The following is a 27,135-nucleotide window of genomic DNA, read 5'->3' on the forward strand; positions in this document are numbered from 1 at the left end:
GGACAAAACAAGATGTTTTAGGTCGTCATCTTAGGCTTTGAGAAGCACTGATCAACACTTTCACCATTTTCTGAAATTTTATGGACCAAACAACTAATTGATTAATCGAGAATGTACAGATTAATCATTGACAAAAATAATCGTTAGTTGCAGCTCTAATATCATGTAATAATCAAACTAATATTCAAAGCAATGAACTGTGTTCCACTGTTACCCAGTAAAAACTCCTCATATCTGCAAAGCACATACACCAATAGCTAATTTGATTGGTTTTTAATTGCAACTTGGTCCTTTATTGATAAAAATATTTAATTATCGCCCAAACCAACTTCACAGTGCCGCTTACAGTTTCTCATAGCATACTGTGGTGTTTTGGTTTTTTATATGTGATTTCTCTGCAAGGCAGTCATTGACTTCCATTTATTTAATAAGAAAAATCAACTTGAAACTTACTTGAGTTAGGTCATCCAACAAATATCTTGCATGCAAACTAAGTATCTACAAGTTAGTTTTCATGTATTTTCATTCACTTCAGTGCAATCAAGTGAATGGAAACTAGCGACTGCCTGGAAGATAGAAAATACATATAAATCATAAGTCTAAGGGCCCTGGTACAACAAAATGATCAACAACCAGTCAATGGGTGAGCACTGTATGGAGGGACAACATGAAATAGCTTAAAGCCAAGGCAGCAGCTGTGAATAAAGTGGAAGCTTTTCTACTAATGAGTACTCACTGTGATATGACTCACCATGTTGAGGTTAGAGCAGAAAGGCAGAGCTGCTGCTGCTGCTGGAAATGGAGCCAGAGGGCCTTCCGTTGCTGTGGGGGGTGTTAAAGGAGAGCTCTGTCATCCCTGTGATCACATTTAACCAAAGCCTGTTGGGGATACTGGAAAACAGCCACCTGGCACAGTAATTGGTCAACTCATCATGGGTAATGATAAGGGCTGCATATAATTTCTCATTTAACAAAGAAACCAAATATGAAATGTAACATAAGTGCTATTCTGTGCTGGTGACAAAAAAGTTTGAAGCCCTATTTTTTAACTGACTGTTTTTGCAGGTGTGCTCACTTTCAGTTTTACCTCCAAATACTGTTGGCTCATTGATTGTGTGACTGCTTGTGTTTGTTACCCTGTAGGACCTATTTTTAGTGATGTAGCCGAATTCTGAGATTTTAGCAATAACTTTGGTGAATGTGATAACTGACAGAACTGATGGCCAGAGCTACAAAAAATAAAACCCAAGTTGTAATAAACTGCAGTTTTCCTTTAATAATACAATTTATTGCTTCGTTCTAAGCAAAACCATTCCAACCACTATATTTTTGAAGTGTTGCTAATACTGTCTTTTCCTAAAACCATTTTAGAATGCAGACATAAAACAGCAGGTGAGAGTGATTCATGTGGAGTCTCATTCTCAGTTAGGGGGAAACAAACTATTCATGCTGTTGTAATCAGGTGCTCCACCAATCACATTAGACATAGTTTACTAAATACATCTGCCACTTGGGGGTGGAGCGTCTCTATGGTTTGATGTACTGTATGAACTAATAGCATTGTTATTTAGCTACAGGCCAAGCACTGATGTAACTGACAAACATAAGGAGTGATGATTAATTGTTGCATGGCATGCACACTACAAGCTTTTCCCCAAAGTTTTATTGCCCTCACCATATACACCCTGGTTTACCTCGCGTCTGTGTTTCCCTTTCCCCTGTCTGTAGCTGTGAAGTGAAGCAATGCGTAGCAGCACTGGACAAGCCAGAGAAGTTAGCCAGAGGTCAGTCCATTAATCTGGAGTTTGTGGAAATGTGAGGGAAGTGTTCAGAGCCCTCAGTTTTCCCTCCGTTTTTAGAGCAAGAAACTTGTAATTCTGTGCTAAGAAACTTGTAATTCAGTGCTAAGAAACTGTAACTTTAGAAAGAAGAAATAATACAATCTTCCTCTTACAAATGACAAATGAAAAATAGAAATCATAAGCATAAAAACACACTCTTACTAAATTCAACACACAGGGTTTGTGCTGTTATGGCCTTACTTCAGTTCAGTTTTATTAGTCATGTAGGTTAACACACAACGGTACAATGAAATGTGCTGGACAAGAAAACAGCAATAAGAGCACTAGTCATAAAATATAGAATATATGATAAAAAATTAAAGATAAAAAGATGTGATGAGATATAAATAAAATATAACAGTATGTACATATATGAAAATGAGGATTTATGTAAAAAGTGATGAGTCTGTACAACAGTATTGTGGGCTACCTGGTCTGGTATGACCAGTTAGCTTATGGTGGCTAATGGTAGCTGATAATAGGAAACTTTAGGATAGAAAAGATGAATCTAAAGAATCTTGAGTCAGATGCTTTAAAGAAGTGTGATTATAATTTAGTTGACTTTTGTGTCCACTGTGTCTCCTTCTCCAAAAAAGTTGCATCATCCCTTAAAGATTCAGTGTCAGGTGGCTTTTAACACAACTAGGGCTGCAACTAACAAGTATTGTCATGATTGAGTAATCTGCTGCTTATGCTTTTTCGATTTTTGGATGAAATCTTTAAAATATTTTAAAAAAATAGTGAAGCCAGTCTGAAACCCATTTCACTTACAAATAATAGGGAATTTTATCAATCTCTGCAATGCAAAAACACGGTAGGAGTGGATTATCATCAGCCAAAATGTTCCCAAACATCTCTTCCAATTCCACCTGTTGATGTTTCAAAAGTCAACATGTAGTAGACCAGAAAATTATGGTAGAAACACTCGGGCACACAGTTGAATTCTGTATGAAAAATGTGCGTAACATTTGTTTAGACCTCCAATTAACCCCTTTTTTTTTGGTTAAGACTGAAGTATTTAAAAACTGGGACTTAAAGCTTATATTGTTTTTCTCTTGTGTCTTGGTAAACAAACTAGTTTCCCTTCAGGGGATTTATAAAGTGATCTATCTACCATACCTTCAGAGTGCAGTTTCATAGCCAAACTTCTTCCATCAGTGCTAGTGCCTAGTCATCCTGACTGCAACAGTGGTGGCTTTGTTCTAAGATGCATCTAATTGCTGGCTGGTGACAGCACTAAAAGGAGTGTGAAACTGGTTGAGGAAGGCTGCAGGGTGCTATTGTGTTGACATACACAGAGCTGTACCACATCATCAGACACAGCCCCAGAAAGATCCAGACTCTCCAGACTATGATAGTTTGACATTCCTAGATGCAGTCTTTGATACATGCAGATATAAATGAGTGATGGCAAACTAAAAAACCTGAAATTCTTGTGTACTTGCATGTACTTGCACAAAGTACACGTAAAATGTAAAGTCTAGCATTATGTAATGTAATTCGGTGTGGTGGCCATAGTCACAACTGCAGTTTAAATGATGGCCTCTGGCCCAGAGAGACTTTGCCAAACATCTGTATTACAAAAGAAAGAGCTGTAAAGTTAAAGCCAGTTAAAGTGTAGAATTTGTATTTTCCTCACTTTTAGCGCCCTGCAATAATAGTATCAAGAGTGACAAAGCATGCCCCTACCACCAGTGTAAACACTGCAGTAACCATTTTGAGTGTGAAAGGAGCAATAGCAGCAGACTCTGGTCATATGTGAACAGTAACAAGGAGAGATTGACCCATGGCAGCAGTCTCCTCTGAATGGGTCAAACACAGGTTGAACATGTGCTTATTATCAGTGTCAAACACAGGGATCTTCGTGGAAAACTGGCATGTTTTGAATAAGGGAGGATAAAGAGTGTCAAAATGATAGCTGGTCCGTAAAGGAGGAGGGTGGAAAGACCTCAGTATTCTCCAAACAAAGTGTTTGTTGGATCATCTGACGATGTCTGAAAGCTGCGTCTGACAGTTTTTGTAACTTTACAAAACAGACAATTCAACAATCACCCTCTTTACTCAGTGATTGGTCAGGAGGGGAGAAAGTAAGTAGGATTTGAACATCTCTCAAGCTCACTTTTTTATTCTTCACACAACTACTTCTGTCACTTTAAATGTGTTCAACCAAGTGCAACACCATATGCACCTTTTAGGGGAGATTGTCTGAAAATGTGCTTTGTTATCTCCATTTGGCCCCTGACTATAATACATATAGAAGCATGTGTGCATCTGCTGTCTAAGTGCAAGTCCACGGCTCTGTTGAAGTATGAAAAACATGAAGGCAGGCAGGTTACTGGAAATTGCGTTTGACATGTTCTCAATCTGCTGCCAGCAAACACCTGTATACTATGGGAGTAGGTGAAGGTCGGTTTGTTCAGGGGTAGCCACACCAGACTGAGAGCAGACACAATGTACAGATCGCTCAAAACAAGATGTTGACATAGACTTGTTGTAATATACGGGATGTAGGAGTTGTTGTAGTAGTATACTTTAAAATGTAAATAAAAATATGGCCAGGTAGCAACACGTCGTACACCAATACCAGTCTGTAGCTCAGGAGTGAGGAACCAATCAATCAATCAATCAATCAATTTTTATTTATATAGCGCCAAATCACAACAAAAGTCATCTCAGGGCACTTTTCACATAGAGCAGGTCTGCTCTTTAATTTACAGAGACCCAACAATTCCCCCATGAGCAGCACTTGGTGACAGCAGTAAGGAAAAACTCCCCTTTAACGGGTAGAAACCTCAAGCAGAACCCGGCTCTCGGTGGGCCGGTTGGGTTGAGAGAGAGAAAGAGGGGGGTGGACAGAATAACAACAATCATAACAATAACATTAACAGCAGCAATAGCCAGGGAAGGACACCAACAGGACTGTGAAGGACCGCGAAGGCTCGGCCTGCAACCCAGGGTTTCCTGTGAGATGAGAAAGCACAAAAAACTCTGGGGAAGAAGCCAAGTTAGTAACATGCATTGATGGTACATGAATGCATACAGATGGAGAATCGCTGATTCATTGTACTGTTCTGTACAGGCTTCCTCTCATCTGTACATAACAGTTAATAACCAATAAATAACCAAAGTAAATGTCCATAAAGAAGCATTGAAATAACTGCAATATTGACAATAGCCTATCTGCCTAATTTTGTATTTCCAACACACACACAGATATAATGTAAACATTCTGTATATGGCCCAGCCCTAGTGTGGGGTGTTACATGCCTCCTGTCTCCTCTCTGGGAGCAGAACATGTTATCGCTGCCAGGGCAGTTCAGCAGTGAACATACACTGAGGCAGAAGTAGGAATGTGAGAGTTGTGCAGACAAGAAAGTGTTTGGCCAAAATCCTTTAAGTGCAGCAGCAAAAATATATGCAGTTAATGAGCAAAACCATGTAAACCCACCAATATTTGACTTTAGTGTACTAAAATGAACAGCTGGAAACAAACAATAACAACCCAGTCTCACATCATAATGTGTAATAGCTACATTGGTCCACAGCCCAAAACATTTTAGTTTCACAATAATGCCTGTGTTTTCTTTTTCTTTTGTTTTGTTTGGGCTCATTCTGTTCTATTGGCCTGCATCCATGTTATGTGACTGTCAAGTTTCTGTCCGCTCAAACAAAGAAAATGGCTGCCGCTTTAGACAGATGCTGATAATATAATGGTAATAGAATACAATCTACGTAGATGATGCCAGGGAGAAATGGTGTGACCGCCCTGAAGGGGAGTCAGGGCAGGAGGTTTAACATTGTGATGTATATTTTTTGTGTCATACTGCTGTTTTCACTTTAGAGCCCATTAGAGGTATAGGGCTATATTATCATTTCAGAGCCCCACTCTCCATTGTTATTCATTTAGGAGGCTTGTTATTTATTGCCACAAAATGTCAAATATCAACTGTAAGCAGGCTGCAACAGTTTTCATTAATGTTTAAAATAAAACTCAACTTTTTTATGACCACTGTCTTTTAACTGTTTGAAATGTGGAAACTGTGGTAGATCATCAGAAATTTGTATGACTTGACTTGTGACTTGCTTGACTTATAGCAGGGACTCGACTTGATTCTACCACAGTAACTTGGGACTTGCTTGTGACTTGCACATGTGTGACGTACGCTCACCTCTGACGTTCAGTGTAGGCGGGAGTTATGCAGCACTTCAAACTGTGTTGAAGGGGCTTGTTTGTTATGGATTCAAAATGTTTGTTCGGCCACATCATGCATGTTTTAAACTGCCTCCTTACCATTGCAGTAGGTTATCAGCTAACTTTCCTGCAATTAGAACTCTCAAAATAGTTTCTATGGTAACATACTTTGAAAAGTCTGCGTTAATTGCAGGGGAAACTGATCTTGTGCCAGGCACAGCACTATTTCTGGTCATAACATTAACCTATCATATTGCAGAGTTATCAAGGACACTTTTTGGTTTTTGTGTTGAGAAATGTTAAAGATATCATTAAAAGAAAACCATAATATGGTGACAGTGAGGAAAATACTTCCAGGTGGGTCCTCCGGTCATCCAATCAGAAAGCGTCAGTTCATCCCTGGGGTGCTCTAAAATCTTCATTGTTATTGAAAGGACATCATCAAACAGTTACATAAAACAACACAAATAACACAACAGCTCAGAAAACTACACAGCATGCAACTATGTGGTTTCAGTGATAGCAGTGTCCATAGCATCCACCACAGCAACAATAGAGAGCCTGCAAAAATCTTCATAATAACTGACAAACATACACATTCACTGAACAAATGTTATGAAAATAAAATGCACATTTCTCACTAGAAATGTTATCAAAATACATTTTAATGCTAAATCTATTTTAAAATATTGCATTTTCCACTGAAGATAAAAGGAAGGAAGGCCTTTTTTGTTGTAGTTTTTTTGTTGTTTTGTTGTTTTTTTTGCAGACAGAAACTTGACAGTCATGCGATGTGGACACAGGCCAATAGAAAAGAATAGGCCAAAAAACAAACCAAAAACGTTGGCATCTCACAATTTTAGAGCCTTTATTGTAAAACTAATATGTTTTGCTCTGTGGACCAAAGCTATTACAGCGAAGAGTTTATTAACTCTTTCCTGTATTTGTTGATGTGAGGTGCCAACACAGAGAGAAATGACTGTCAGGAAGCATACTGCCGTATGGTGGTATGTCTTGAGTCTGGTACTCATTACAGTCTTGGATCTGGGACTAATTACGGCGATGCAGGACATTCCCATGGACAGGGCTCTGTGTGAATTGACTTGCAGACAGGATGAACTCTGTTAGCATTCTACAGTAACATAAGTTGCATGTCATTCTAGTCTAGTCATACTAGGCTAGACATACTAGTTGGTTGGATTTTGTGCAAACTTCTGTTTACTTGGTGATCAGTTGTTTCAGTAATCATAGAACAAGGTTTTAATATAATGGCATTGGTACCAGTGCTGCTGCTTTGGAAACTTAAGTATGCATTAATATCATAGATGAAAAGAAACCATAGAGACAAAGTATTAACATATGCTGCTAATTACTATAGCTGGTAAGCAGAAACAGAGGAAGCCAAAAAATGTTTGAAGGAGGAAAGGCAGTAGGACCCTCACTTCCCTTAAGACTACATCCACACGTAATACGTTTTCATTTTAAAACAATCTCTGTCCACACGAGCATTTTAGCGCCATTTCAGAAATAATCTCCATCCATACTAACACACCTGAAAACCCATATCACATGACCATTCATGTGACACAAGAATTGTCACAAATCGCTCGAATAATAGCTTGCCCCCTGTGCATGTAGGCAGTAGTAGCATTATAATATGCAGAATTCAGCTGCACAACAGCTGCTAGCATAGGCAACAAGGTCAGCAACGCCTGCAATTCATTATCCATGTTGAATTAACCACTGGTAGTCAAGGCTGATGTCGTTTGTTTTCTTCTGGATAAAAGGTCACGTGATAGGGGTGTGACAAATCAGGAAACGGCACGTCGTGACAGATACAACCCAATCAGGACGGGAACGTGGGTGTTTTCAAAAGTCACCCACATAAGAACAATAAAATAACAACACAGAGATTGGGTTTAATCCACAAAGGTGACCCAAATAAATCAAAAGAGGTAAAGAGATTTTAGCAGAGATTTAAGAGACGTCATATATGTAGCAAGAGAAATGTCTAAAGGGAGGTCATTGGGGAACATGACAGCAAACAAGAATCTCCTTTAGTTTGAACTCAGGGACTAAACCTGCCTTTGGACCAGATGAACCAGGGACTAAATTTCTTATCTGTGATCGGGTCGCAGTGGCATCAGCCTGAGTAAGGAAACCCAGACATCATATATCCCGGCAACGCCCTCCAGCTCCTCCTGGGGGATCCCAAGGCATTCCCAGGCCAGGAGAGATATGTAATGTCTCCAGCATGTTCTGGGTCTGCCCCGGGTCTCCCCCCACTTGGATGTGCCTGGAACACCTCCAGAGGGAAGTGTCCAGGGGGCATCCTAACCAGGTGCCCAAACCACTTCAGCTGGCTCCTTTCGATTCAAAGGAGCAGCTTCTCTATTCCGAGTTCCCTCCAGATCTCCAAGCTCCTATTTCCTATTTCTACAGCTGAGCCCAGATATCCGCCAGAGGAAACTCATTTCAGCCACTTGTATCCACAATCTCTTTTAGTCACTACCCAAAGCTGGTGACCATAGGTGAGGGCTGGGAAGTAGATGATGACTGTTGCTGATTGGTCAAAAACAGACACCGCAGCTGCTTCAACTTGTGTACTGTTTCATCCATAAAATAAGAAAGTACTCTAGTATCAACTTACTGATATAGCATGCATTCATCATCATTTATTAACATTAAAAGCAAAGTTAGTGAAAGAAAAAGTGCGAAAGAGTTACGAGCATTAGCAAGCGAAAGAAGGAGCAGCCGAAGAGAGAACAGAGCCAAGAAATGAGAAAGAAAAAGAAAACTTTATCTCCTGATAGATTCACGATGGTTACATTCCAAAGCAGAAATAAATAACCATCAGACGCTCAGTATCTTTTACTGTGGAGAGATGCTTCAATCCTGTGTATTTCTCCTTTTCTTTCACTAATTACATCTATAACTCAAACATCAGTCATCAACAGTAAATACAAAGCACAACGGGGCGACTCTGTTGTTGTTTCCTGATGTGTTAATACTCCGTTTCATTCTTTAATTTGTCATGGGTCCAGTTGCAGTGGAAACACAAACAGGAATGTGCAACAGGGACAGCTCCTGAGATTAGTTCCTCTGGTTCCGTAGTTCCTGGAACTTCCTGGCCAAAAAGGGGCTAGAGGTAAACAGAGAGTTACATTAATCAATTCAAGAGACAATGACAGCATGATACATTTTGTCCTAGTCTGAAAACGATCCAGTTTTTTAAACAATAGAAATAGGACTGGGTCTGCGTGCATGTAAAAGCAGTCCACAAAATTTATTACCACATTAAAATCACCTGAATGGGACTGCTTCAAAATGTTTTTTGTCAAGATGCTTATTGTGTCTGACTTTGCAGACGCATATAGTAAGGGCCCAAGCATGAAAGTGCCAAGGGCCCAGAGGAACCTATTGTTTTTGTAAAGATTATTATTATTATGATTATTCCCCTATGCCATTGCATTTTTGAGCGATTTGGGATACTCAAAAACTTGTCACACACATCAGAACTGGCAGGGCCATGTTTGAATCGAGTTGCTTTGATGTGAATTTACTGTGCAATTTTTTTTTGCCAAGCGAAGCCATTTACAAATGTTGTATTTTAATGAATTCCTCCTAGACAATTAAACCGAGCGACTTGAAATTTGGTAGGTTACATCTGAACACCTTTGCCATGTTAAATTGCAAAGCTTTTGAGTTGTCATGGAACGCCCTTGGTGTAGCATGTCAATCAGCAGTCAGTTTTGCCTGAAACATGAAACAGGAAGTTGTTGTAACTCAAATTTACATTGTCCAATCTACCCCAAATCTCTGATGCTTGACAAGAGTCCCAGTCTGAACATATCTACCTGTCAAAGGTGAGTCATAGTCATAGCACCACCTACTGACAACAGGAAGTCAGTCTTATGTGACAAACATCATCCATGAAATTGTGTGGTCTACACATGATATACAGCAACATGATATATAATTAGTGGGTGTTCTCTAGTGGCACATAGTGGACACAGGAAGTGATAGTTATCTCCTACATGTCAGTTTCCCTCTGGTAAATGTATTGCTGCATTAATATTTACTTATTTATTATTATAGGATTTTTATTTATTGATCGGGACAGTGTGCAGTTTTAAACATTAAAGATGCACTGCATCGGAGTTAGCTCGAAGCTAATTGCATCCGTAGTCCCCCACAATCAAAACATACAGCAGCACAACAACAAACAGTACAAAGCAGAAAAAAAAGAACCAAAACAAAAAAACCAAAACAAAACAAAACAAAAAAACACACAGAGCACACCATACAAAATACAAAATACAAAGCTACACACAACAGCACATCACATACACCCACAATGTCAATTAAAGATCAATAATGTCAACTAGACTCAGACTTAGTAGTAGTATTGCCTATAGGCAACAGGAAATGAAACCTAAATGACACATAGTATATCAGATCTATCAATTTCCAATATGTCATCTCCAACGCCATGTACTGCACACAGGAAATAATATTTTGCCTATTCACACAGTGTTCATAATCCTGAAAATTCAGAGCCATGTCAGCCAACCTCCAGTAGCGATACCATCACTGCTGACGTGCGTGAGGGCCTGTTCATCGCTGCTTGCAGCTTTAATTATGACCGTATGATCAGATATCCAGGTAAACTAGAAAAACTCTTCTCTGTGCATCTTGGCACAGGGGGTTTAGAAGGTGGATTCTGGCTGAGCATTTGATGCAACACAGTCCAACATCAGCCCGTGTTAGGCATGTTCAGACTTTAGACATTAGCCTTGCATGAAAAAATGCAGTTCTTTGGCACAGTGGGGACTCCAGAACAGAGAGCTCTGGCAGAATAACACAGGGTCAACCGGCAATAAAGTTGAACCTGGTTCAACTTTTGCTTCAACGCAACATGAAAACACTGCATTGACTAATCACATACATGCAAGCACACATTTCTGGTGGATTACTTGTAACGTGAACAGAGAATTTCTACTGTTTACCTTACGATTGTTGCAACAAAAGATGAAATAGTTTCTGCTGTTAAAACTTTCCAGAGTACTACAAACTGTTTTGGTGATAAGCCTTGAAATGCACAAATTTGTTACTTCAACTGGACTTTCTCGATTGTATTTAATTATCTGGCCTTAAACAACACACCCCCATCAATGCAGCCCCTTTGCATTGTTTTAACAGAGGACTGTCTGAATTCCAGCTTTATCAGATATGTGCATGCACACGTTGCTGATTCCTTGTGGCCTATCCTGCGTTCACAGACATTGTGTTAATTCAACTATTTACCTCATACTCATTAAAGAAGAGAAGCAAACTCCTGCTTATAGTCATTAAATCCTGCCTCAAAGGAGGAAAAGCCACATTGTAGCATTTTGGTCCTAGTAAGCATTCGAAAATGACTTTTGATTTTAATGCTCACACCAGACCTGTGAGTGTGTGTTTTGAACACAGTCCTATTGTTGGTCTGATAAATGCACTGTTTCCATTCTTATCTGGCTGACTGGTGAAGGAAGTGGGACTGACTGTCAGATGGAGCCCACCAAAGGCCAATACAGTAAAGATACTCACAACAAGAGGTGTTAAGGCAGTCTCAAAGCAGTGAAAAGCTCCTTTCAGGCTGAGACTGGGGGTCTCTTACCAGTACATCTTTTGGAGTATAATATGGCCTTTACTCACTGGTGGGGGTGGAGTTGAAGAGGTGCAACTGTCACTGGTGCTCCCAGGATGAAGTTATCACTCCCAGCTGTTTAGGGAGGAACTTTTAATTGGGAGGTGAATTTGTCTCTTCCTGTGTGGACTGGATTATCCACCAGTGTCCGTACAGTTGAAAGAAGTTCATTTTGCCAAATAGGGTGGATTTATAGAGTGCTGGGACAGGAGGTGGGGCATGTCTTTGTGAATGAGTCTAGCTGGATTTACATAGAAGAGCAGACAGAACACACATGCAAAGAATCACACTCCCTTCAGTGTGTTGGTGATCTTTTTGTTGGAAGATTTTAACGTTTTAACATCATTTGATTCGGAAGTTGGCTGGATCACCTCTCGAACTGTTTTACATAAAATGTATAGTCTGTTACATGAGAGACAGCCCCGGCCCTACCAATCCCTCCACACACTCACTCAGAGGTCATAGGTCAGCTGAAGCCCTTGTGAAGTGCCAGGCCTTTTGTGTCTCAGTCAGTATATTTAAACAGGAATGTCACAACAGTTATTAATCAAGAATATTTTGTTGGAGAAAAGAGAAATGTATTTTTTAATCTGAGCATTTCCCAGAAGAAGAAGAGATTCTGGATGTTTTTAATCTTGCTGAGTTCTAACATGTGTCTGGCCATCGTCTGTTTGGATTAGAAGATATTTGGAGCCACAGGCAGTGTTGGTGAGCCTGTTCATAATTATCCTGTTAAAGTGTCCCAGGATGTGTTCTCATGTTTTATGATGCATACTTCCCTACCTGTGTAACTGTGTTCGGAGGGGCTTTTTTGTATTTATGTATATTTGACTCTGGATCCCTCACACATTCCTCTTAAACTCAATTAATAGAAACAGGGTTACTTCCAAACATGTGCAGCTCAGAGCAGTTTGTCTTGGACCCTGGATTTGTCAGTATTAAAGCAAATTGCTATTGTCAGATGAAAACATTGTATCTCCACAACATGAACTTTGTAGGTAAAAAAAGGAATTAAAGCTGTGGGTTCATCTTGCTGATTCATATATGTGATTAGGGTTAAAGGATTTAGAAAAAAAATGTCATGAACCAAACAATGTTCAATGTAAAAGCATGAAAATCAACACATATGGAGACCCAACAATCTCTATTCATTGTTGTTTTTGATTAACAGTGCTAATCATCCAACAAGCCCTCCTCCATCCTTCAACCCTTGCATGTGTATAGAAATTGTCTGCCTTTTGCTCATATAGTGATGTATTTAAAAGCATATATACTAAGTTAGACTCTATCAATTCTGCACAGCAGTTGAAAAAAACTTAAATCATTTCTGAAGTATCAATACACAGTAGAAAAATAGTCCAGCATTCAAAATTGGACCTAACGTTTATGATTCTTCCAGACCTGCAGATGGCTGCAACTTAACAAAACTCACAGAAATTCATTTTAAATTCCACTGAGAATCCCATCGTTGAAGCACAACCTCCTTCTCCAATTCAATTCATCTTAAATTGTAGTGGAGAGTTTCCAAAGATATCAAATCTGTCAGGCAGAATTAGGGGGAATGTGGATGTGATACTACCATACAGTGTGAAGAAGCTCGCAGAGAAATAAATAATTCCTAATTCAGTACATTGAAAAGGAACTGTAAGATGGAATATGAGGGTATGACGAGACAATACAATTTGTAAGACATCAGTGATTTTGTCATACCATTTATACTTGGTAGCTATATTTAATATCTCTGTTTGTATTATTGCCATTTGTGGGTATTGTTCCAAATCAGTGGGCATCATCATGTAAAACTGAAGTATACTGTGATAGATTATTTTATCCATATGGAGCTCTTCTGAATAATAAAAGAACAATGTTAAAAAGTCCCAAATGTATCCATCCATTTGGACATTTAATGACCATTTTGTAGCTTTTTTTGCCAATAAGCCTTTTAAATAACTTGATTTAACAGTACATTTGATTAACTCACCATTTCTATGTTGTGATTAATTATAATTAACCAATGATTGTGTATAATTTTTCTGGTAACACATTTATCACTCCATACGTCAATACCTTTTTTTGCTTCATAGTTTGCATATTGTGAGTTAAATAGTTGAATTACTCGACAAACTTCCTGATCCTCTTTCAGCAGCAGCTGAATGGAGCTGAAGAGCTGAAAGGAAAGCGGCTGTCACCGGAAATAGCAAGAACACAATCAGTCTGTTCAATGGACAAGAAGTTTTATTTACTCCTCTAGTGTATTATGCCGCCCACTGGATGTGGCCATAGTTAAACAGTCCACAATCACAGCACACAGAATGAAGGATACTTGTGTGATTTGTAAGACTGTTCATGGGGTTTTCACCTATGCACAAAAAGACGTGTAAAAAAAGGTTCATAGTGCCGTGTGGTATTGATGTCCATCTCACCAGTGTCACTAAGAGTTTGTGTGGACTGACCCACCTGTTAAAACTGAAGTGTATCCGTTCATGGAGAGGGATGAAGAGAACATGCAGAAAGTCTTCAGTAAGCGGAGGCTGGCCTTTATAGTCTGCCATGGCTCTGAGGAAATATGTTAACTGCAGGCTTGTCAAACTAATAACCTGTCCCTCCTCCTCCAGCAGATGCTTTGTTAATCATAGTTCAGAGACGGGGGCCAAAGAGGAAGAGTTTGACTGAGAAAATGGGAGCAGACTTTTCTCGCTTGCTCACAACTAAATCTGTGTAATAGTCTGCTGCGTGGTACCTTTCTGCTCCACATTCCTGGTCTTCCCTCAGACTGTTTGGGTGAAGGAAAGAATGACTAAGAGCTGGTTTCGGGGAAAGATAAACAATTGACACTAGAGCTTTATTTTACATGCATTCAGAAGGTTTGTTTCATGGCTGACCCTAGTTTGGTATGCACAAGCTTATCAGAGAGCCAATGAAATGCAAATGACTCAGCCCATCCCCCATCACGACCTTCTCAGTCTGCTTTATTGTCTTGTCTTTGAGGTTCCAAATGGCCAAATATTTGAAGGGAAGTGCCTGCTTTTTATGAGATGGCTATTGTTGTTTTAACTCAGTCATGGGGATGGAGTTACCCCCGTGTAAGCTGCCTCAGTGATGAGGGCTTGCAGGGTGGGAAGATAGCATCAGAGCCAGTAAAGGGGGAAATTCCATTGCTGGCAAGTGATACCATCTGACAATCCAGAGAGTACCATGATATAGTCATTATGTCAGAAAGACTAAACTAGTTTTACATGAGTGTTTATATCTAGTTGGTAAGAATGATAGAGCCTGTGTGACAAAACTAGTCACATCTGGACATGGTTTGTGTTTAAGAAGAACTTCACAACAGTCACATTTTTGTATGGAACTTGAGTCTTGAGTGTGCTTCCAGTATAGCTGGGGAAAACAGGGCTCAATGCATATTTGGTACATTTTTCTAGTTTCACATTTCAGGTAATTGTAGTTTACATTTAATGTGTTAAATGGGGAGAAAACAGAGAGAAAAAAAATAGGAAACACAACCCAACAAGCGAAAAATCACACATGACTGACACATAATGGTTAGCATTTTTTGGAGTTGTGTTTGTCTGCACCTGATGAGTTCAATATTCTCTCTCCTTTTACCTCTGGTTTGGTCTCAACCAACTCCTGATATCTGGCTAAAATATCTGGCTCTTTAGCTGCTAAATGCTCCACTGTTTTCACTAGATAGTCTCCAGTTTATCACTACGAATGGCACTTTTCACTTTACTTTTCACTTTGTTCACATGATGGTTTCATGAATTGCACAAACAAATAAATAACCAGGGACCAAATGAAGTGAAGGTTAGCACTTATTTGTATTTGTGAATATTAATAGATGCTTCTGGATATTCAGGGCGCATTTCTGACCTAACAAGGTCACAGAAGGTCAGCATTTTTACCTGCTTTAGCCGCTACATTGTTAACACACTGATACAATGTAACCAGAGCACTGACTGTTTCCAATCCGATTACTGTGACAAACACTCATTGAAAAACAAGCTACACATTTAGAGAGAGAACTTTATTGTTAGTGTGCATGAGGGAATTTAAGTGGCATTTTTGTCCATTATACACAGCAGCAGCCATGGGCAGCCAGAGGTGTTACTAGGATCTGAAGACAATTCAAGCTGAGTTGTCAGTTAAACTCTACAAACACTGAATCCTACACTTCCCATAATGCAATTCAATAGCATTATTTTGCAAGCTATTTAGACTAGAATAAGCTCCGCTTAGAGCCACATTATACAACAGTTTTCACAGGCTAAATTTTTACCAATCATGACTACATTTAAAGTGAATTACTATATAAAGTGTCGCTCACAATGCAGAGATCACTCTTAGGAGCTTTTTAACCTTTTTAGCCCATTGTTTTGGTTTTAGGGCTCAGCCCCGCCTGCTATGAACCTTAGAGATCAGAGGAGAGTAGCGCGACCATACATGACAGCAAAACGCAGCAAAGACTGTCACACTGAGCTGAAATTAAATGAGTGCACAAAATTTGGTAAATAACATCAATAAAGACAGTCTCTACTGCGGTTTGCTGTCATTTATGGTCGCTGCAAGCTCGTTGCTTCTCTCCTCTACTCTGCTCTTTCTCAGCGTGGGTGGGGCTGTGCAGTGCAGCATAGGAGAGACAGACAGCGGTGGACAGTTGATGACAACTAAACTCATTACGTTAGTATTAGTGCAATAATAGCTTTGTGAGTAAAAAGCCAAGAAGAGTAATTCATCAATGTAATCTGTGCAAAAGATGGACAGACTCCAAATGATGAAAAATATTGCTGTAAAGAGTGTGATTTGTGTCACAATTAAATAAGTGAACATTTTTCTATCATCACAAGATATATACCGTCATATCGCACAGCCTTGAATAGCAATAAGAAAGTTTTTCAATAGAATTCCGATAGTTTTATTTAAATGCATTAAAAGCAAACCGCCATGAAAGCACATAACTAATATGCAAGTCCATTTGCATGAATAAACCCCTGGCTCATAAACAGCCTGTCGTATCCCTTGATAATGGAGCGTGCTACAAGTAACGTAAACAGCCAATCATTTAACAGATGTGTTGACATCAACATGTGAATTAACAGAAACAGCGTGGAGTGAGAAATGAGTACAAACAGTGAGGAATTGTTGTTGATTGTTGATAATAAAGGACAGGTCAGTTTCATTTATTTTTGTGCATTTTTCATTGTTGTTTTAACATTAAAATTATTAGCTACGTGCCTTGATAAATGGTTAAATTCAACCTATTTTCTCCTGGTCTTTATTAAAAATTGGTCCTTAAAAATTATAAATAATTATTGATATCGCCTGAAATGAAACATTTTATCATGATAAATTTTTCAGCTACATAGCCCAGCCCTAGGTGCTTCCATCAGATACACTGACCCTTAGCTTTTACGAAGGGTCATAATTGCAGAGAGACAGCCCTGAGCCTCTTTCATAGTGGAGAAAAGGTGTGTGTTGGACAGGACAAGTTAAGTGATTTGTTGAAATACCAATAATACATTCCAACACATCACATTCAGACTTTCCATCCCACTCTTAACTGGCTTGGGAGACTAATAATTTAGGATTTCCGCTCTCATTTTTTCCTTGTCTGATTTGGCTCCATTTCACTCCCTTTCCAGGGTAGTTCAGTTGACCAGACGGGACATTGTTTGTGGTGGTGCGAAAATGGCTTCTCTGCAAAATTAGCCTGTCATTTAGTTTATGGTGGGGTAGTTCACTACTTCTTTCTTCTGCTGGTCCTACATCTTCCATGCCTGTTTCAACCAGTAACAGAGCGAGCAAGGTATGCTCAACCCACATTGTGCACTTATCTAATTTCATAACAGTTCTGCATCAGCTACAAACTCTATCAGGGAGGAGTGCAAAGATTAAGTAGATCTTTTTAAAGTTTTGTTTCTTAGCAACTACACATTTTTGCCCCAGTTTGGCAGTTGCTTTCTCCAATCCAACAGGAAGGCTACTGGCTGGATTTATATAAAATTTGCTTTTCAAGATCACCAAAGGATGGATCAACCTCCTGACTTTTCCTCTAGTGCCATCATAGGCCAACATTTCTTGTGTCGAGGACAATTTGAGTGTTGGACACATTGCTATAAAATTTACTCCACACATGCATGCTCCCTAGAGGATGATCCCTTTCCATTCTGGACACTCCATGAGTTTTTCTCTTGCCCCACCCTCATGAGTACATGGCATTTAATCTGCTGATTAATCTGCTTTCATTTCATTTTAAAAACCTCATAACTTCTTCTCCAACCCTTAAGACAAACTTTATAGATTTCAGGCTCAATACTGGTAAGGCTCTAAAAGCAACAACATTATTACTATGTTGTATGGATGCAGGAAAAATGAATGTTCTTATGCATTAATGTAGTTTATGAAATCAAAGCTTGAAATGACATTTTTGGATCAAAAGAAAAAATGGCAACTACATTGTAAAGTTACCAGCCATTTATAATTTATACCAGTCAACATGTTTCTTAATCCCAACCATGATCAACCATGTCTGAATTAATTAGAATGCACCCCTGTCCAAAGTAGAACATGAAACAAATGTTTTCAATCCACTTCAGAGAACAGTTTCAAGGACTATTCAGTACATAATATGTTGCCTGTGAACAGACTTTGAGGGACTGTGTTTATGAATGAGCATGTAATGATATTTCTGATGTTCTGTGCCTTACTCTCTGCATAGCCAGAATATATATTATGGCTGTTATTTGTGAGGAAGCCTTTCTGTTGACAAGGGTATCATTTTCTCATTGAGAAGGGATTACTAAAATATTATGCCAGGTCAGGCTGGGTTCAGGTCTTAAATTTGCCAGTACGAGATAGGTTCATGTGGGTCAGGTGTTAAAGATTTAGATGTTTCATGCCTGTGCAGACCTCTGATATATCCTATAAACATTAAGATTTAAGATGCCACACAAAATGAAAGTCATAATTCTTGGAATAAATGACATTTTTTATTGAAACCATAGAACCAAACAAACCCAAATCGTGACTGTTTGAAACAACAAATTCACTACATTAAGTACATTCTAGGGATGCTCAAATGTACTGAACCCATTGATATAAAGCCTCAAAACAGCAGCCTGGGCTCCCTTTTAAGACAGCACTTATCTTTGTAACTGAGGAGGCCTTGAATAAATCCCACGACAGAAAACTGAGAGGCTGACCAGGGTGAAAGAGACAGAGAAGGCACACAGTGTGGTCTGAATTGGATATCTTGAAGAGGGAGGTTGACCAAGACTTGACTTATTTTGACTGCAGAGATAATGTGTGCCCCTCACGCTACACTGAGACTTTAGCAATGTATACAGAGTCTGAACTGCAGCAGGTCAAGTGCCAGATTAAGAGATAGAATGCAGGTGGTTTTGCTGATGCTTTTAGAGGGGGACAGCAAGTAAAAGTCACTTTAAATAGAATAAAGACAGTCTTACACACTACACAAGCTAGTGTTGTAGAGTCATAACGTCTCCCTCCATCTAAAGATATCTTTTTCTTCATGTTCCTTCACTTGGATGTTCTCTTCACCGTGCAGAATGATGTAGGTGCAGAGTTTGATTTCACATTCATCTGCTGAAGGAGTAAAGTTTCTCCGTGCTCACCTTAAATCTGAGTTTAAGGCATGAACCTACGAGCATGATTTGTGACATCACAACTAGTTTGTGTCATGGTCCGATATGCTACTCACAGGAGTAAGATACAGAAACTTGAAGCCTCCAGTGCGCAAACTCTGAGAATGGACTTTACAGTGAGGTAGGAGACATTTTATGCCCATATTTGCATTCTGGATTCTGGATTTTATTTGTGTAAAAACCATATCAGACACAAATTATTATTCCGAGAAGAGTATTTCTATGTGTCTTAAAACATGTTTGGAGGGGTATTTGATAAGTATAAGAATCATGTAAAATTAGTTTGTAATACAAACATCAAGAAAATAAAATTGGTCTCAGACTGTGACCATTTTAATGTGGTTGAATGTGAAAATGCAACCTTTTCTCTCAGTTTTAGTCTTACTAAACAATATGTAACCTGGAGCTTCCCATAACCTGAACTCCAAGAACCTTGTCAGGGTTAGATGTAAGTTTCTTCCTGGTTCACTGCTGTGGGATCAACTATTCCTTGTCCACTACGTGCATTTCCCTTTTTCCCTGCACTGTTGTATCTCCATTGCTGTCAGATGCTGAGAAATATTTTCTGTTTATAACAGCTGACTGCAGCTGCCTCTGAACAGACTCCTCTCTCCAAATACTAATGAGAGCTATCCAGCCGAGGTAACTCCAACATGAATATATTATATTTTGGAAATGTGAGAACAAGCTGGTCAACAATTTTCAGTACCTCAGTAGGATGTGCGTCATCAACCATGTTACTTAACCACGTACTCTGTACAGATATGTTGATTTAAAAAAAACATTATGGCTGCTTTCAGCTTTAAAACACTCCATTAACCACTCACATTCTTGCAGAGAAGAAAAGCAGTGGTTTAGTTTTCAGTCATGTTTTCCTCCTTTGACACTTTGTGGTTCTTTGCTTCCATCCATTGAGGTTTAACTCAGCCAGCAACATCATTTCTGCCTCTAAAGTTGCTCTGTCTTCAAGAAATGTTTGTATAACTCCAATCTGCTCTCTGTGAACTGTAAAATCAACTCTCAGCAAAAACTCAAGGAAAGGGCTGGAAAAAAGGAAAAAATTTAGCGGGATGGAGGATGGGAAGTAACAGAGACAAAGGTTAGAGTACTGAGAGGCAGGAGGAGATACACACACACACACATACAAGCAGTTTAAACTGGAGAGGGAAAGTGTTGAGGTGTGCCAGAAGGCCCTCAGTCAAAACCCCAGTAGATGGAGCCGTGGCCTGGCCTCTCAGCTCTCAAAGGGCCCTTTCATGACGGAGGCAGCAGGCTGTTGGAATGCAGCAGCCAGCACTCATATTCAGACCTGGATGGAAAAGCATCCTATAGCCCTCAATCCCTCATTTTCCAAGGCTGTGGATACATGTAATCAATCACAGCCACTGCCTGATGTGACGCATGCACCCAGGCTTTAGGAAGCCCAACTCAGTTCTTGGTTGTCTTTGTTTTCTTCTAGTGTTCTGATGAAACATTTGTTAACTATATGACAACATACTACTTCACTGTGTCGTGGGGTGCATGGTATATAGGTAAGCTGAATGGCATCTGGCAGTGGTTACACTACAAGACTTAAGCCCCACTAGTGGCTCCTAGAGGCTGTAGTGTTCATTACACTCCACAGTACAAGACTGACAGAGGAAACAAACATACTGATGATTTTGTATTCTAAGTTACCAATAGTGGTAGTTACATTGAGATCATGATCTCTTCAAGAGAGATTTGTCTTCATGAAAACTTTCAAACACACACTGGCACAAAATTGACACCAAATTGCATCCAATATTAAAGACAAACAAATAATAATTGCATTCAGAAGATCACTGTGTATGTTTTGAAATGGAATTAGAGATTATTTCAGTCTTTGAAATTAATTGTTTCAGATTTTAGAGTTAGTAGTCATATTAGTAGTAGTGTATAACTGTAGTAGTAGTGTAATAGCATGGTTAAATTAACCTGTTAAGGGCCCTGGTTCATGCATGAACTATAATGTGAATTATAATGTAGAGTGCCAGAGATAATATAATTTATAATCTGAGTAAAAGAGGACCCAAAATAGACCCTTAGGGAACACCTTTACCAACCTCAAAAACATTTTGGCACCATTACCTGCTACAGCTTTAGTTCCCCCTAGGGATGCACTGATTCGACTTTTTCAGTCCTGATACCGATACCTGGGCTTTAGGTATCAGCTGATACCAATGGCCGATCCAATACCAGTGTTTAATTAATAAGCTGTATGCCTCACTGTGTGGAAAAGACTGGGATCAAGGCAAAATAAGGCTTGACTTAAACGTTGCTTTCCTAATTTTGTAAAACGAAATGTAACAAATAAATACACAGATATGAATGTAATGAATTGTTATTTATTAAAATAATGGTATCCAATGCCAGATCAGCCCATTGTCACCAATATCTGATCCAGCTATTTGAGTCAACATCAGACCGATATCAGTATCGGTATTGGTTCATCTCTGCCCTGTGTTAAGAAAGTGCAGAGGGCTGCATTGGTGGGGATGTGTTGTTTCAAAGGTACCAGTGAGAAATCCAGGACGTCCAGTTGAAGTCACAGATTTATGCATTTAAAAGCTTATCAGACACCAAAGCAACACACAGCGGTTTATACTCACAGTCAGGATTTTATAATTGCAATAACTTTCCAAAACTAACTAACTTGCCTTAACTATACTTTATCTTTCATCATGACAATCACAAGGTAAACAGTAGAAATACTCTGTTCACGTTACAAAGTGATTGACCAGGAATGTGCACTTAGTTCAACTTTTTCAGGTTTAATTTTTTTGCCAAACAACCCTGCATTTGCACCCTGGCTGTGTCAACGTACTGTGCCCTTTCAAATGCATGAGAAGGCTTGGTTTTTTATCACACACGGCTAATCTCAGTCGGCCACATTAATGCGGCCACATCCATAACACCATTTGTTTGAAAAGTCATCTGGACCATAAAGGTTAATTATTTAAGTGACTTGTATCACCACCAATATGCATATGTTAGACTGTATGTCATGTGATGAGCTGTATAAAAACTAATGTTTACAAAACTACTTAAGGTGCTAACTCACCTTACTCACCTCAGCCTCAGCCACATGGGGAAGTGTCCCTAAGTAAAGCCTCATCTGTGAAAACAGCTCAAACAATGCCATCAGTCGGGGTTGGGTTCAATATTATTTTGTTGAATCTAAATCCATTTTTTTGCTCTAAAAATTTGTAGCATAACATTGTCATTTATCATTTGAAGTGTAAAAAGTAAAATGGTCAGCCTGGGCTAAAAATGAGAAGCCTGCTTACCTGAAGTTAGAGATTCTGTAATTTCACAGCATGGGCCCTGTACAAATTTATAGCAGAAGGCCTGCATTACAAACTGGAGGTGTACAGTTTGAAAGATGTGGGCATTTATCAGACCAGTCACCAGAGTATCTCTTTAATATCTAAGCCTAGGCAGCCTACCTGTATCACAAGCCAGTTAACTTAAGTTAAGGTGACAGCTGTTCTGACTGTTATTTCACGTTCTTTCAGGAACAAACAGATCACTCCCTGTTGTTTCCATTCAGTTTTTAGTTGGTGACTTCGGAAGTAGATTTATAACAGATGGGAGCAGTGGGCTGGGCAAGATCAAGGAAAAGATCAAACAATGAGTTAGTTTTGATGCTTGAGCTTCATCTTTGCAGTGTGGTCATCACTTCTCTGATGTTTAGAGAACAATGCAAGAAGGTCTTAAAGTTAGGGCTGGTCACATGTACATGCTCGATATCTTAGAGGACTATCCATGACATGTCTTGGTTAGATGGAAAGAACAAGAATGGTCTTAGAGGCAAGGCCAAGACCAAGTGAATAAAAATCCATCATCTGTATCTGATGCTGAAATAATCCATCCTCCTCATACTGAAGGAGACATATCTCCGTGTCTGCCTACATCAATGGCTGGATTACACACCAATCTACAGAGGAAAGTGTGGCCACTGAAAGGAATGCTGTATGGTTTAGTTCACTGAAGTCTTCGGCACCACCAATTTCCTCCGCCACCCACATCTGTCAAGCACATGGTCTGTATCACAGGGAAGACAGGAGCCAATGCCGGAGCCAATGCCAAGTCAAGTTGAGCTAATAACCGAGCCATACATTGTGTCCATTCACATGCGCCTGGTCCTGATTAGCTCCCAGGGAGAGCCAGACCCAATCACACTGAGCAGCCAGAGTATCCATTACACATATTCCTCATGAAAAACAAAAAGAATGTCTATTGTGTATATCAGAGCAAAAAGCCAGTTTGTCTCACAGCCGTACTGTCATTTAGACCTTCCAATGATTGTAATTTCACTCTTATTCCATTGTTATATTGTCAGGTGGATAGTATCCTCTAAAGGCAACAAAATGTCATCATAAAACCAATTACAAATGTTTCTGTTGCTGTATTTTGTCAGTAGGTGTTGTTTCTGTATTTTTCCCTGTCAGGGGAGAGGCCTAAATGTGTCAGCATGCTTCAAACAAACTAAGTATTGTTGTCTAAACTGTTTAAGGCATTCTTGGTGTTGTACTCACTGACTAATTGCTGAGTGAGGTGAGCCTGATTTTTCAGAAAGTTTCAAGAATTGTTGGATGTAGCCCCTTAAATCTGATTTTGGACATTCAGTGAGCTCAGGTGTTGCATCCTCTAGGGACCACTACCACTGAGATAGACTTGTCTTGTTTTCGTTCTTTTTTAGTTTAAACTCTTGTTTCCTCTCTATGGCTATTTCTGCAGCTGATCCCGGTCTGTTAGTGGATGCAGATGGTTTGGCTGAAGCTCAGAGTGGAGCCGCACCCACAGCTGAAGGTAAGACAAATACTCCTTAATTTTCAGTTTGTAAAAACAGTTAAAAAAAAAAAAAGATCTACCAACACCTCTACAGCTCACTAACGAACGTGTAGACATAATCTTGTTTAATTAATCCATACAAAAACAGAAATATAAAGATATTTGAGGGTGAGCTATGTGTTGGAACTATTTCTTGATGAACTGCATCTTGATGGCTGCTCACACTTTTGTTGAGTGTTGTCATGATAGTGTGGTTGGCAGGTTTAGTACTGTTGTGCCTGTGCAGAGACCCACACTATAGCTGTTGATGCTTTACTGAAGTTTTGGGTGGATGGATAAAGTGTTCATCAAGAAATAGTTCCACCATGTAACAAACTACATTCATGTTTGTATATGGATCAAACAAGTAAGATCCAACGTGTTTATTGTTGAGCTTTAGAGGTGTAGGTGTATTTTTGAACTTTGAACAGGTTTGAACCTCACCTTTTTATATACATTGTCATTTATTCTGTTTTTTATTACACTGACGATGGCTTTTGGCTGAAACACGTCCATTTCTCTCCACAATAAAAAATAAGAAGATAGATCCAGGCTAGTTGTTTCCCCCTGCTTACCGTGTTTATGCTAAGCTAATTGCCACCCAGCTCCAGTTCCATACTTCCTACAAGTTACCAGGCATGTGTAATCGCCCCCCTCAATATATGATTTATGAGGTTATATATACATATGTATTTATAGCCTAACAAATTTCACTCTTGCATGTTGTTATTATTGTCTTACCTTGCTTGTAAGTTGCTTCAGATAAGCATCTGCCAAATGACAAAATGAAATGTAAATGTACCAATCTCCTGTGGGCAGTTCAGTGACATTTGTCTTCCTCTGGATGTTCTGTTAACTAAATTAAGTTTGCTGTAGGTGTCAGTCTATGTCGTGTTAATCCGTGGTGGCTGCTGCTCAGGGTAACCATAGGTGAAAATGTAAGGCACAGGCCAGGTGCAACTTCAGAAGTATACTGGCAGTCCTGTTTTACATTGAAAACATACTGATACATACCGACCATAACTCAGAGGAATCAATGTGTTGAAAGTTTGTGCAGCATTTGCATGCAAAAACAGGAAAAAACATTTTCTTTCCCTATGAATAATGAACTGTTTTAGTGCATTATGAGAGTTTTTAAATTTGTATGAATGTGTATATGTATGTGTTGTCAGCAGAGACCAGTAATTGGTTCTTGCTTAGACTTGGATGAAAATGTTAAGTTGGAGTCGTCTGTTTTAGAGAAGCCTACATCATTATCAGCGTCTGTCTTGTCAGTGTCATCTTATTCCTTTGTACCATAGAACCTCAAAAACTAAAAAAACACATAAGTGAGCCACACTTTTGCACTGGGTGACATTTTCCTTCATAACCACGAACACACACACACTTTTGTTTGTATGTTCAGTTTATTTATACAGTTTCCCACAAACACTATTCTGCTGCTGGAAAGAGCCCAAATGTGGAGCCATCCGCCACTAAAAAATAGTCCCCAGCAAAGGCACCATTTCCTTCTGTTTTAAGAGTATGTTTAAAAAATAAATAAATAAATAAAGCTAGTGCTCTATGAAATTACTGAGCCTTTATTAAAAATGAAATTATTATATAATATTTGTGATTTTTGTGAGTTTTTAAAGATTTATGTCTTCAGTAGGAACCAACAGACTCGGAGCTGAGAGACACAGAGTAGAGAAGTCAGATAGTATTGAGAGGGCCATAGTTTTGTTGTTTTGTCCAGCATTTCTATTAGCTATGGTAACACTGTATTCACCAAGCTAATTGCTGAGATCTGGAAACTGAAATGTTGCTATAATGAAGTCTGATAAGCAGTCAAACAATTTTCAAACAAGTTTCAGTTGTTTCTGTTTTCAAGCTAACTCTCCTCCATTGATTCAGCCAGTCTGTCCTCCAGAAGTCAGAGTTGGTGAACTCATGGCAACAATCAGGCCTCTCTGCTGTATTAAAGAGTTCATTAATGATTAGAAACAGCTTGTTAATGGCTGTGCCTTCTGGTTTTTAAGCCCTGTCCTCTCAGCTTAGCTCTGTGTGCAGCATGGTGGGTGTTGAGTGCAGCCTCCTGGCCTGTGAGCATCAATCATGCTATAATTTAAGGGGAAGCTTCAACACTGTTGCAGAAAGGTCTGTTTAATAACAGGGTATGGAAATGGCATGGTACAACGTGAGGACTGTTTGCGTTGGCCGTTAGCTCTCCAGGGACCAAAGTCAGCAGTAATAGTTTTCATGAACATTTTAGAATCATTCTTTAGAACAAACAGGAAGCTCTGCAGAGATTTGTGTGTAATTATTCTTCCCTTATTTTAGGAGTAGCTTCAAAGCAAACTGTTTATATGTGTCACTGATTTAAGTAGTAAGTAAGTGTGGCAAGAGTGGTCACTATTTGTATTTCAGTCTGCATTCATGTGGAATAGATTATCATGTGAATGTACATTTTACATCATATATATATATCATTTATTGTATATATAATATATATGAATGGTGTATATCATATTATACAGTACATTTTCTTGAACTTAAATTGAGAAGACTTTGTAAACAAAATCACTAAATTAGTTTATTTATGGCTAATCCAGTTTTTTTTAGGCTTTTTCCAGAGCTTCTAGCTGCATCTCACAGTATTTATCAGTGAATTAAGTTTGCTTAGTTGTCTTGGAGATGCCTCAGTTGTTTGCATGTGACCTAAATAACATATAATATAAAAAACTAAATACATAGAAGAAAAATATCAAAATCTAATATTACCATAAAGAAGTCCTGCTCATTGATTTGTAGTATTGGCCACGATGGCCTAATACTCCTGCAGGTTTGATAGCTATCATGGCAAAATATATGACTGTTGACAAATTTCTTTCATCTCACAATTTATCACCATAT

General features: G+C 39.0%; 1 protein-coding gene across 1 annotated transcript in view; it reads left to right on the forward strand.

The window, feature by feature from the left end:
* ror2 (receptor tyrosine kinase-like orphan receptor 2) overlaps positions 1 to 27,135 on the forward strand; it is a 64,834-nt gene that overhangs the window by 2,093 nt on the left and 35,606 nt on the right. Inside the window, exon 2 of the mRNA XM_067574449.1 lies at positions 24,151 to 24,222. Coding sequence (XP_067430550.1) covers positions 24,151 to 24,222 — 72 coding nt within the window. The remainder of the gene's footprint in view (positions 1 to 24,150; positions 24,223 to 27,135) is intronic.

This window comes from Thunnus thynnus, chromosome 19 (assembly GCF_963924715.1).
Source record: "Thunnus thynnus chromosome 19, fThuThy2.1, whole genome shotgun sequence".
In the NCBI taxonomy this organism is placed as follows: domain Eukaryota; kingdom Metazoa; phylum Chordata; class Actinopteri; order Scombriformes; family Scombridae; genus Thunnus; species Thunnus thynnus.